Source organism: Manacus vitellinus, unplaced genomic scaffold (genome assembly GCF_001715985.3).
Source record: "Manacus vitellinus isolate BGI_N305 unplaced genomic scaffold, ASM171598v3 scaffold_7_pilon, whole genome shotgun sequence".
NCBI classification, from domain to species: domain Eukaryota; kingdom Metazoa; phylum Chordata; class Aves; order Passeriformes; family Pipridae; genus Manacus; species Manacus vitellinus.
Genome location: NW_021940813.1, coordinates 6652466 through 6665682, shown reverse-complemented (window position 1 = coordinate 6665682; position 13217 = coordinate 6652466). Strand labels below are relative to the sequence as shown.

At 35.0% G+C, this 13217-nt stretch overlaps 1 protein-coding gene across 7 annotated transcripts in view; it reads right to left on the bottom strand.

Annotated features, from left to right (window-relative positions):
- DMD (dystrophin) overlaps positions 1–13217 on the bottom strand; it is a 991087-nt gene that overhangs the window by 737785 nt on the left and 240085 nt on the right. For all 7 annotated transcript variants that reach the window (XM_018084043.3, XM_018084032.3, XM_018084034.3 and 4 more), the window contains exon 8: positions 243–421. In XM_018084043.3, coding sequence (XP_017939532.3) covers positions 243–421 — 179 coding nt within the window. The remainder of the gene's footprint in view (positions 1–242; positions 422–13217) is intronic.

The window sequence follows — 13217 nt, the reverse complement described above, 5'->3', positions numbered from 1 at the left end:
AGTGCTGCACAAGAGATGTGCAAAGCACTTATTTGCTGAATAGTTACTTTCAAAACAGCCTGGTGCAAGATAAAAATCAGTATTAAAGTACACTTGACTTGCCTGGAGTAAAGAGACTTTGCCCATTATGCCCATGGGTTTTTTGCCTTCCACTGGCCATGTAACATCAAACTCATGGGGTGGGTAGGTGGGGAAACAACTACTTTAGAGCAGCAAGATGAAAGCAGAAAAGTGAAACTCACTTCTTGTGAAAAATGCTGTTCATGTACTTCTATGTGCTCTTCTCTAGTGACCCTTGTGTGTCGTGGCAGCATCTCCACCTCCCTGATGGCTTCCATGGTGACTTTCTGGGGCAGAACTTGGAATAATGAAGTCACATACATTAAGATGGACTTCTTATCTGGACAGGCAGTTGCAACATCTGGAAGGCAAAATAACATGTCATTTCGGTTTTCACATTACACAGAAGAAACAGCCAATTAACTTCATTCAAAGTTGATAGACTAATGAGTAATCTGTTGTCCACATGAACTCTCTAGAGACTAATTAGAACCTTACCATCAGTTCCAAAACTGCAGACCAAACTTGCATATCAATGAGAAGGAGCCAAAGTTTATAAAGTTAATGTCACCTCATTCAGCATGAACTTTCCATCTATGTTTCTTGAGTTAAAATACACACAGTATACAATTTGACACCGTGATCCTCATTAAGCAGGACTAGACATAGGAAAAGGTATATTTGCTTGTGCTGAATAAATACTGCAGTTATAAAAAATAAGGACAACCTCATTTTCCAAGTCGTTCCTTGTACATTCTCTTCATATTATTTAACAATTGACAGCAACAATGATGTAAGGAAAAAAAATATTTACAGGTTTTTCTAGTGAATGGGTTCATAAAAACCAACTGTTGAAGCCAAACTACAATATAGCTACAAGCCTTTACATTCTACTTAGTCTTATACTCTTTGTGAAGTCTGTAGAACACCGAAGGATCATGGTACTCACAAGGCATTAAACTACATAAGAGAACAACTGTATAAAAAAAATCTCTATGGACCTTAGCAGGAAGTACAAGAAACTTTGCGTGAACACGAAGACGATTTCAGGTTTTGCACGTAGCCATGTTATACATCAGCAGTAAAAGTGGTTTCTCTGACTCAGCCTTTCAAGTCAATAACAATTTGTAAAAATGTGAAGGCATGTGGCAGCTCTTTGAAATAGTCACTTTGTTATTTGCCATTGACATTTACTTCCTACACTCAATCTCGTGAATCAAAATGTAAAATCACTGTTGTACAAGAAATTTATCATTAATTCCATAAGTGTTTTAACATGACTGCTGGCAGAAAGCCAAGAACTATGAGTTTTTACTGTCCTAGATCAATCCTGGCTTAGCTAAGATTTGAGTTCATAAAAATAATAAAAAAAAAAGGAATCAATAATGCTACAAGGTGGCATCTCATTCTCTCATCTTACAATGCAGAATATATGAGGGAAGCATTAAAAACTCCATATATATTTGGAAATCAAGAAAAGAAATCCTATCAATAATTTTGATTTGGATTTCTGACCCATATCCATACCTTTGCTCAATAAGTTATGAAGGAGAGCTGAAGGTTTAGTTCTACTTAGCAATGGTTGGAAAAATGGCACATTCCCTACAAGATTCCCACTTCCATGCTGTGTTTTGCTATCACCACCTTTTTGTTTTCTTGTTAATATTAGAATATCATTTTGTTATACTCAGTGTCCACTAGTAACTGATGTTTACAAGAATACCCCATGCCTATATACAGGGAATAGTGCACACTGAATGAACAGACATCAATGTCAGCTGTGATTTTTCTGTTGTTTGTTCATTATTTTGCTTTCCAAAATGTTCTGGTATTCAAATGGGTAAATATCATTTATCTACACAAATATCGCACACAATAAAATAAAAGGAATATCTAGCAAAGAGTATACTTGCCAAAAATTGTTTACCCATTCCATTTGACAAATAAAAGGTACAGGCGCAGTTGTCAAAATCCACTGGCAAACAGGAAAAGATTTAATTATTTAATCACAACAAAATCTAAACAACCATATTTGCAAAGTCTGGAAGGAATATCAGTCTGCCTCTCAAAAGTCTTTTTTCCAGGTTCTTCCTGGCAGAAAGATGCCTTTTTAAGAGATGAGTGAAAATGAGGATGATATAAAAAAAGTAAGTTCCATATTAAAAAAAATTCTACAGGTCTAGCAAAATGAACAAAATCCAGCATTTTGCTACACAGTGTTACATTACTTATACACAGCCACACACAGAGTGCAAGTTATAAGTGTTTATGGAAAGGTTTCTTCCAGTTTTTAAATAAATGTCTGCTTATAATATAGCCATTCCTTTTTAATAATATTTTGCTGTCTCCAAGCTTTGACCAAATAACAGTTCTGTTTGTCAGAATTTGTGCTGATTCCACTTACTCTTTATATCAAACTAGTAGCAAAGTAACTTTGAAAGAGGAAAGCTTAAATGCCTTCTGCATTGCCAGAAAGATTATATTTCTGTTCATAAATTGCTGATGTGGTTTCTTTACATTGACAGTCAAATTCAGAAACATACTTTACCTTAAAGAGTGCTGAGAAGCAAGATAAGACTTGAGCCCTAAAAATACAAGAAATTCTTTGTCCTCAACAGAAGGAGCTAGGATTTTTCACAGATTCACAAAGTGGAAAACACAGTAAACTAAGTTCTAAATCCTATACCTCACCTAATACTGCTGGCTTCTATGACAACAGGTTTTAAATGTTCCAAATGAGTTTTTAAAAAATAAGATTTTTTTTAAAAAAAAATCCCTCCCACAATAAATTTGAGATTCTCAAAGCTGATTTGAATTTTCAGAGATTATGGGGGTTTTTTTCCCTGATAAATGGAGGCTAGTGTTATTTCTTCTATGAAAGCTGGGTTTTGGTTTTTTTAAGACTTATTAGTGATACTAATGCAATATGAATATTTATTACGATTCCTGAAAAAAATCTTACTGCTATTTCCAAATGCATCTGTTTCGAGAGCAGAAGCTCTCAGATTGTTAAAACAAAATCTAGCGATACATAAATGATTACTTTCTACAATGTAAACTCACCACAGGAGAGATTTCAATGTTTGTAAAGCAAGTGCTAGTGGGACACCAACCTCAACTGCAGTAACTAAGGTGAAGGCAAAGTAGAAGCATTTAAAAATGTACAACCTCAACTCACATGTTATTTTTATTTATTTTATCTTTTAGCCTCAAGGACAAGGGTGAACTTTTCAAAACGTGTTCAAATGCCTGTGGCAATCTGTCTGACAAAGCTCACCAAAACACTTTGAAAGAGCTTCCATAAAACCCAAGTCATATATTTTGATTACATTTTGACTTGAATGAACCTAAATCTGCAATTGAAACTGTATGAAAGTGCATGAGACTGCACTAGTAGAATGAAACTTCTTGTTTTTAAATAGCAAGAAAAACAAGTAAGATTTTATTTCCAAATGGATATATTAGAACCCTAGGTAAAAGTATCTTCAAAACACTAGCCCTAAAGCTAGGACAAGTGGGGTGGTGGTGGTGAAAGAAATAAAAGGGGGGAAAAATTTGAACTTGGTGATTTCTACTCCAAACATATATTTTAGGTCATTTACTAAGAAGTCTATTTACAGACATTAAGCTATGACAGAATTTCGAGGCCTGTCTTTGATTTGCTCTTACTGGTGACTTAATTTCCTGATTGTGGAAACATGAGACTAAACACAGTTTGTTCTTATTTAAACACCACGAAACAAGCAAGAGTATCAGGTAAAGACTACAAACTGTTTTTCTCAAATGTATACAAACTCGTCCCTCAGTTCCCACCCAGTCTCAAAATGATATTTTTCTACAAACTACATTTACATTAACACTATACAAATGGTATGATAATAGTAGGAACAACAGAAGTTGCAATGGTTTACTCTACTGAAACTCACTGCTGCCAGTAAGACCTCAAAGAAAGAGAAACAGTGAGTCTCTGAAAGGTCAGCCAGTAACTGCAGCACCTACTCTGCAATTATTGACCTTTTCCACTTCTTTTTAAAACTTGTAATTATTTTCTGCCTTTTTGTTTTTTCCACTCCATCAGTAGATTGCATGTTAAATTTAAAATGAAAAAAACTTTTGGAAGTAATTTCAAAGGATACCACTGGACTTGCAGAAAAATAATTTATTAAATACTGCATAACTGTAAATATAGATATGGGGTGGAAAATTAAACTGAAAATTCTTTAACAAAGACAAAGTCAAAACTTTTGGAAGGCCATTCAGTGGCCTACACAAACAAGCATGGTGATCACAATCTATTTTTTTGCAGAATAAAACTCACATTTTAAAAAATTAACTGCTAGCAAAAGGCAGAAATTACATAAAGATAATTAAGTGAGAGTGGAAACCTGGAGGACAGCCCAGTGTACACAGGTAGTGGCACTGTTCTTTTTTCTTCTTTTCTGTAGATATGAATACCCACACACCTAAACCAGTATGAAACACATTGATTTTTCAACAGTTTTCCCTAAGAAAACAAATGTTTTTAACCTTATGGTTAAGAACTACTAAATACCTTCAAAACACTGACCACAGCCATCTTTTGTAGGCTGTGATGAATAAGGTCACAACATCAGCATGAAGAAAATATCTTCAGACTACCTCATTTGTGTTTATCTTTCAGAATTACCAAGACAGGTCAGGATTTTTGGAATTTAAGTGCTACAGGAATCAAGTGTATTTGGTATTAAGAAATCTGGTGGCAGAAAATACCTTAAAATCTGAATGTTTGTTCTGATTTGCTGCATGAGTGTGAAGGAGTCTTCGACTAATAAGCCAGTACTATCCTGGTTAAATGAACTTGACACTCTCTCTGGTTTTCAAATCTGCAAAATCAGACTTAAAACCTCTGCAGAACAGTAAAGATTTTCCTTATTCTTCCTCAGTTTCCTTACAATTAAACATTGATTCAGTACCACAACAACCTTTACACCTTAAGCTAGGTCTAACATAAGCATTTTAGCAGCAAAGACAGAGATAGAAAGAAATGAAGTGAAAATGGCAGTGGAATAAAATGCTGGTTTTATAAAGTGGTGGTGCAAATGTTAGCATTTTTATCATAACGTTGTATATTTATATTTTTGTCATTGAGCATGATTCTCATCAATTTGCTGAAACAACAAATAAAAGGCAACCTTTAATTTACTCAAAAAACTGATAGATATTACTGAAAGCTGCAGTTCAATTGTTCAAAAGCCACAAATGCAGTGAGGGGTAAAGGATGGGGGGAAAGGGCCACAGGAAACAAAACTAAAATACACTCTACCACCTAGGTCCTACTGAAGAGCCTGCAAATAAAGATAGATCAAAAGAGTTACAGTCTCTAATAACTAGAGTCAAGAATAGTGTTCAAAAATGGTAACATTAGCAGGCACAAACCCAGTAATTTTGCTAAGAATATCTGAGATATCTGTAAACAGGCTAATATTTGAGAAAGTGAATGGGATGATATTTCAAAATACTGTGCATTTTCCACTTTACTTTTATAAGTATTTCACCTAGAAAAATTGCACAGGTAACTACAAAAAAATTAGAGACTCAACTACAGTAACTAAAGATTTTATAACTTCTTATGGAGACAAATTCATTACTTCCATTTCACTGTAATACCTTTCATAAAGATAAAATGATACAAGGTGAATTAAAAAGGGCAATAGAAAGCTAAATAGCCAATTCTGAATAGACAATACAGAGATCAGTTTGCATACTGAATGGGTGATTCAACACTTAGAGAAGGTAATATTTCTTCAAATGTACTCAAAAAAGCACTGGGAAACATGGCATTCTTCTGAGATAGTACTGAGAAGTACAGGCATTCTGTTTCTATGGTATATACCTTCCTTTTAGTGCCATCTGAAATGTGCTATTTCTGACACCGAGGCAAGCTAATGATCACCTGAAGTTAATGCCTTCCAAAACTGACACAACAGAATGGTGCGTGCACATGCAGCTTGTACTCTTCCCCTCTAGAACCTCACGGACAACTATCAAATCTGAGAAAATCAAAATGTTGAAAAAAACCCCACCTAAACAAGAAGATGTTCAAAATAGACTTATTCGTATGTAAACCAAAATTAAACTGTTCTTGGTTTGTTTACATTTATTTAAAAAATAGCAGAAAGTTTAAGGGACGTAGCTTAATTTCTATGCAGAAAAAAAAATAATCTTAACTTTAAGTAAACTTCAGGTGTAAAATTACTTGTAGATTTCATTAAAAACTACAACATTTATTGTACAATAGTACTTTCAAGGATAATTCCCATTTTTCACTAATTTAGGCCAGAGTATTCTTTGCTGATACAACAGATATCAATTTTTATATTCAATAGACCACACTTCCACAGGGTATGCAAGTTTGATTAATAACAACTAACAAAAACCCAGACAATTTTTCAATATTATTACAAGAGACTGGGGAACTTTATACCTATTAGGGGTCAGTTACATACGGAATATCTAACAAAAAGAATCCCTGCCAGGAATTAATCTGCACAAAGTGATTCGATGTGTCAGTTTTAAATTCAAAGAAGAGGTTTCTTGCTCAGTCCCCTGGCAATACATCTTGAATTTTCTCACTGCATGTGTTACTCCTGCATCTAAATGAAGAGACCAATTACCTAGTTAATATTGGCTTCTATATGTACGGCACAAAAACTGTATCAAAATGAAAAATGAAGGTTTTAAGAACTGTAGGGTAACTGTAGCAGATAGGAAAAGGCTATCCTCACTAAAATTTATTTTTAAAAAATACACATACGTCTTAAAAAAGTTGAAACCCAGGTGTTTAGATTTTATATACAACCATGATTATTCCTACATTCAAATGCTAAGAAAACAGGTTAGACGAATTCTTGTAAATGCTGTAGGGGACAGATTTCTAACTTTTCAAGGATTATTTCACCAAGAACTCAGCAAACAGATTAATGTGCTGATCTTTTTCCTTAGGCTGATCATGAGGAAAACCAGTCTAAAATGTGTCATGCCAATACTTCTTGAAAATGCAAGCTTTGACCATAGGCTTGCTTACTGCATGTTTTCTATCTTCCAGCAAGTTATTTAAACATAGCTGTTATGCAATTTAAGAAGAAAAACCTTAAATGCAATTATCTGAGGAAGATAACTGGACAGTCAGAACTTCTTAAGCCCACACTCTAAGGCATTTAATACTTTTTCGGCTGGAAACCCCTGCCCATGTTTTGCATAAATGTAAGCTTCCATTCACTTTTCAACAATTATATACATGGCTAGTGTTGAAGAAGCAGAGAAATAACTCAAGGGCGAAGCAAGATGTCTAGTAAGTAACATATACTGTACAGACCAAGAAATCAACATTTTAGTGACCTCTATTTAAACAGGCAGTAGAAGGTGTCTTGCCTTTTCCAGCCAATGCAAGCCTCAGCCTGATTAAACATAAGTATATGTAGACACTGATGAGCAGGTGAGACTCTAAAGAGAATAAAGTGCTACAGAAATTGGTGGAATCAGACTGGATTTGAGGACATTATCTCTACAACACTTACTTCAGAAGTTCCCTGCAAGCTGGAATAGTTGTAAATATGCAACAACAGCAGCCAGATGTGACTGGGATGCCAGATGGTATATTATGTGTGTATCAAACATTAAAATAAATACAGCAAATTTCAAATGTGCAATACATTATTTAATATATTAAAAGAAAACCATAAATATTAAAACATTATAACAATTACAGTCTAGTGGTCAGCATAATAGCAGCATTGTAACGCTTTATGCCTGAAAAAAGGAAATACTTCTTAGTACTGTATCAGAAAGGCAAATTTTGAGGAAGGGCATACATGGGATACCTGAAATCATTTCCTCTATGGTCTTCTCTCACAGAAACAAACGGATAGTATAATTTCACTACTCAGATATTAATTCCAGGAATGTTTTATGACAATAGCAGCATAGGAGCACCGGGAAAGAATCCCAATATTTTCATGGATGGCTTTATTCAATAGCTCTAACAAACTTATGGTTTTAATGCTTTAAATGCTAGTGCTACAGGGCCGACTTGTACACAGGGATGGAAAGCTAAGAAATGGTAATTTACTCTTTTCAAGCGTTTCTAGAACAGATATCAATTTTGGGATACACTGAATGTAACCACCCTTCAGATTACATGGGAACACCAGTCCAAATAAAGCACAGCTTCTTTTAAGGCTCTAGTGTTGTATGTCTGGCTATGTTCAGTGAATACAGACAAAACACACAAGATCAGAATCAGATCATTCTCACTGTGATACTTGCAAAATTATGCCTATCAAACTTTCTACAATAGCTGCAACTATGTCAAATATATATTATATTTACAACAGTATATACTTCATACTTCTAAGCATTCAAGGAACAGATAGAGCACAGTCTTGAAATGGAGGACTATTTTTTTAATCCAAATATCAGTTTTGAAAGATAAATCAAATTCATCTTCGAGAAATATAATATAAATTTTATTGCATAAAGCATTAATAAGATCTGATTTGGAATTCTGTCTTCTGATCAGACATGTTTGAGAATGATAAATCACAAGTGAAACAGAAAAAATTTGTTAAGTGTTAACTAGAGAATGTAGAGAGAAATGTAAACCTATTGAAAGTCTAGTCAAAGAAAGGTTGGGGGCAGGTATATGAGTGCTCTTTATAAATATATCATGGGGTAAAAGCAATCAGAGCAAAAAGCATCAAGCTCAAGGACAGTGTTAGCACAAGAACAAAACAGAGCAAAATAAACCTGAAGAAATATAGTCTAAAAATGCAGAAAAATTTACAACCTTCAGAAGGCGAGGTTCTGATCAAGGCGAAGGAACAGAAGCGAAGTATCCAACTGACTACAACAGAACTTGAGGAATTTAATAAAATCATTGTAATGAGACATTTACCTGAAATTGCAGGTAACAGATCTCAATGAATCATCAGGTGCCTCATGTTCTGTTCCTCCCTTTCTGTTACATTATAGTTAATGCTACGTATTTTTGAGCTAAACATTTTTAATGCAAGCTACTGCTATAGTTAGTTTCATGTTTTTCTTTCTATGAATTCTAATCCCTTGAGGCGTTTTTTTTAATTATTCAATTATGGGGAAATACGTACATGCAATAACCTAGCCAAAATAACAATAAAAATAATGTGTTATGTCTGACTATTCTTAGAAAATCTCATAAAGCATTACACTAAAGATATGAAAGTACTTTTGCATATATAGCATACATATACACAGTTAACAACTAATAGTACATCAACAGAGCATGTGAAACAAAGATGGAGATTAATTAGTGCAGTCAATATAACATAAATAGGAGTTAGGAATGCATTAGAACAACAATCAATTTTATTACATATTTATCACACATTATGTTAATGAAGGAAAAAAATATGTTTAGACAGGACTATGAAGCAACATAAAAATTGACCAGGTTAAATCTAAATATTAGTTGGTTAGTATTTTAAGAAGCAGAAGTATTTGTAAATAAGGGGGCTAAGAATAACAACAAAGAATGTGTAAAAGTTTAAGAAAATATATACTCAGGGAGAGAGATTGTAGAACTGCTAATTCCACCAATAATCTTATCCCTTGATTTTTAACTTACCAGTATTAATTCTAATTTCCTGAATTATCTCCTTTTAAAATGGAAGAAATTACATAAACTTTGAATTTTCACCTGAATATCTACTTAAACTCACTTCTCTTTCTCAAAGTCAACTGGATAACTCCCCACTATTGTGTTGTTTTGGTTTTTTTTTGTAATCGGGACCTTGCAACTCACTAATAGAAATCTATTACAGCACAGTGCTATTCCTCCTTTTTCTTGCCTCTTTCGCCTCACCTCCCTCCCACCTTTATTTATTCCTTTCAACTCAGATTTGAAAGAATGGTAAACCTTTTTTTTCCATTATCCCTAAAATTCTTTATGAATTAATTTCTAGCAATGACAGAACTAATTGCAGACATTTTAGCCTGAGGTCAAGCTACTCAGTAGTTTTATTTTGCCTCTTTTGAAGCAGTTTCAGATCTTTTCCTGACAGCTAATTATTGATTGCTAAAGAGGTTATGTCATGCTAGGTCTTAGTCTTTGCTTTTTGCAACAAAATACATTTTTGAAATCAAAGCAACTTAAATACAAATTTTATTAGCATCATGGAGAAAAAAAAAAAGGTTGTTAGAAGACATGCTTGAAAAGTTCCACATGTTTGGTTTTAGGATTGACTTCTCTGGGTTGAACAATTAAACAAACAAGCAATGCTACAGGCACAGGGCTCAAACAGAGCCATGATGAGAATAAGCAACAATCATGATTACAGTAAATGGGAGCAGAATCTGGGATTATGAGAGCAGTGGAGGCCAACACTATTTTTCAAGTCTTTCTTTAATTACCCAGTCTTAGCGAGATTGATTTTAGCCCAGATATAAAGAGAGGGTTTAGTGGTTATTAACTAAGAAAACATAGATAATCTAAAAATTATGCAGAAGAGCAGCCTTGGCAAAAAACTAAGAATGTTCTGAAGACCTAAGATTAGGCTTCGAAACAGGGCCTATAACATCTAAATAAATGAAAATACATGTCCAAAACAACTGGGAAATTTTCAGTCTTTAAACAAAGTACAATCTTGTAGTAAATTACAAACAGATCACAAAACAACGTTCACAGTATCTTCTCTCATCAGCTTGTTTCCACTGATTTAAAAAAGCAAACAAACCAAAATATACTAACATATAATATACTTTCTTCTTTTACAAATAATCTACTACTAAAAATCCCCAAATAAACATAAGATGGCCCTAATTCTCCTTAGGTAGTATTTGCTCTGGGTCCTTATTTGACAGCGTAAATCCTGAAATATCTTTGGTTCTCGCTGTGCAATAATGTTCCTCAAGCAGATGTGCAAGCTGGCCCAGCATTCTAAGAATTTAACCCAACTCCACAAAAGGGTAGTAATTACACTAAAAATGAGCCTGCAGGACTCAGGTAGGACACCAACAGACAAACAACAAAGTTACACCTCCCAAAACGTTCTAGTATAATTAGACTCTTCCTTCCAGTCAGACTGGAAGGTAAGCGACATCAAACCTAGAACACTGTAGCCGTGGCATTGCAAACACTACGTAGTGAGCAAGTTCCTAGTGTCCAGAACTTGACTGTATTTCTAAAACCCCAGATGGTTGAGTATATTATCCTATTAATAAGGTATGATTAAGCCTCACCTAAAGGATTGTATTCAATTCAAAGGGATGCAACTGCACTATACGTAGGTCCTTACTACCTGTGCAATTTGTTACGACTTTCACTGAAACTTCGAGGTTAACAAAGATACCATTTAACACCGCAACTTGTAAAAAAGGTACTAAATATGCAAGTAACATAACATGAAACACCCTACATCAGGAAAAGTAGAGGAGGATAAAACAAGCAGAATCAAAGTAAAATACTTACAAATTCGTATTTTCTATAGTGTCTGTGTGCTCCTGCCATACAATCAATAGTGACAATTGATTGTATTGTTACTGAAGCATGTTCATCTTTGTGTTCTATCATTAAATCTTAAGGTCTACCCAAATGTTACAGCTTTCTGAAGATCATGGTAGAGAAAACAGGTAAGAGGTGGATCAGTATCTGTGTGTAATCTTTTAAAACAAATAGTTTTTACACATGTATTTTTATGGCCTCTCTTTCATAAAATGTTAATATGCCATAGACAGTGATATTTCCCCATAAAAATGTCCCAGCCTTAGCAAGTTACCCAACAGAGAGTTATTGATTTAAGACAGAGTTAAATTTTTTGAAGTATTAATTGTTTCTGTTCTTAGTGTTTCACTGGGCATTGCACCACGTGTTATTCAGGAGGAATTCAGGAGTGGAACATTATACAGATACTAGTTTGATGAGAATTAGATATCCATAAAAGCTTGTAAGTTTTCTGCTTCTTGTATGTGACCAGAGTAGTCAAATAATAAGGTAGTCATAGTGCCCTAAACCTTTCAGAAAACATCAGATAACTCTGGGATACACAGTGAGGTGTCTCACCTCTAGGTCATCTCTTGGAATAAAACCCAAGCAGTTAAGAATGGAAAATCACTACCATCTGAACATCTCATGTCTGTTTGGTAGCCAATATGCAATATTCAGTAGTGTCAGTTCAATTCCTAGTGGAGTACATAAAAAAAAGTTCTAAAGTTCCAATCCATCACTCTTAAAGGGAATCTCAGCAGAGAAAAACATGGATATAAAGAAATGGTGATTCACACCAATGTTAAAACCTCCCCAGCTTGTATATGGAAATTATGTTCCATACACAATCCAAAGATGAACTGGCAATCTTGGTTTTCATAACAGTTCACAAAGTTAATTTATTAACACACCCAGTGATAATGTTCTATTTCAGTTGTTGAAAACACAATGGCTGGTCTTCTCATTCCCTTCCCAGTGTTTTCTCCAGCCCCTATTTTGCATGGGGCACAACCTCTCTTCCCCACCTTCTTGGTCCATCTTTCCTACAGCACATCAGTCATGCAAGCAGTCCCCAGTCTTGGGATTCCCAGTGAGGTCCCAGCTTTGCAACTCTGCACAGACTTCCAAGTCCGTGTTTTCCATTTCACGTGCATTTGTGTACTGATTTTTACACAGGGAAGATGAGAGATGCCTCAACATAGAAGTGTTTTCTGAACACTTCTTCACTGTCTCATGTGCCTGCCCTTCTCTTGATTATTGCACCCCTTCTCTGACATAATTAGCTTAAAGCCCCCGTCACAAGGTTAGAAGCTTGTTGTCAATGTTCTTGTCCCACTTCCACAATCCTGTTCCTGTTCAGCAGGCCTTGTTCCTCAAAGAGGACCCCCCCAGTGAAAAAAACCAAAATCCCTGGCTGTGACACCAGATCTGCAGTCAAATGTTGATCTGAAAATTTGCCTAGTCCTCCTTGAGCTTTCCTCTTTACCAGCAGGACAGAGGAGAGCACCTTGTGGGCACCATGCCCTTCATCCTCACCAGAACTCTGTAGTCCCTCTTTATACACTCCAGGTCACATTTACTAGTGCCCAAATGAATGAACAACAAGAGGTAGTAGCCTGAGGGAGACTCTTTGCAGCCTCTTGGATCCAAGTGCCTGACA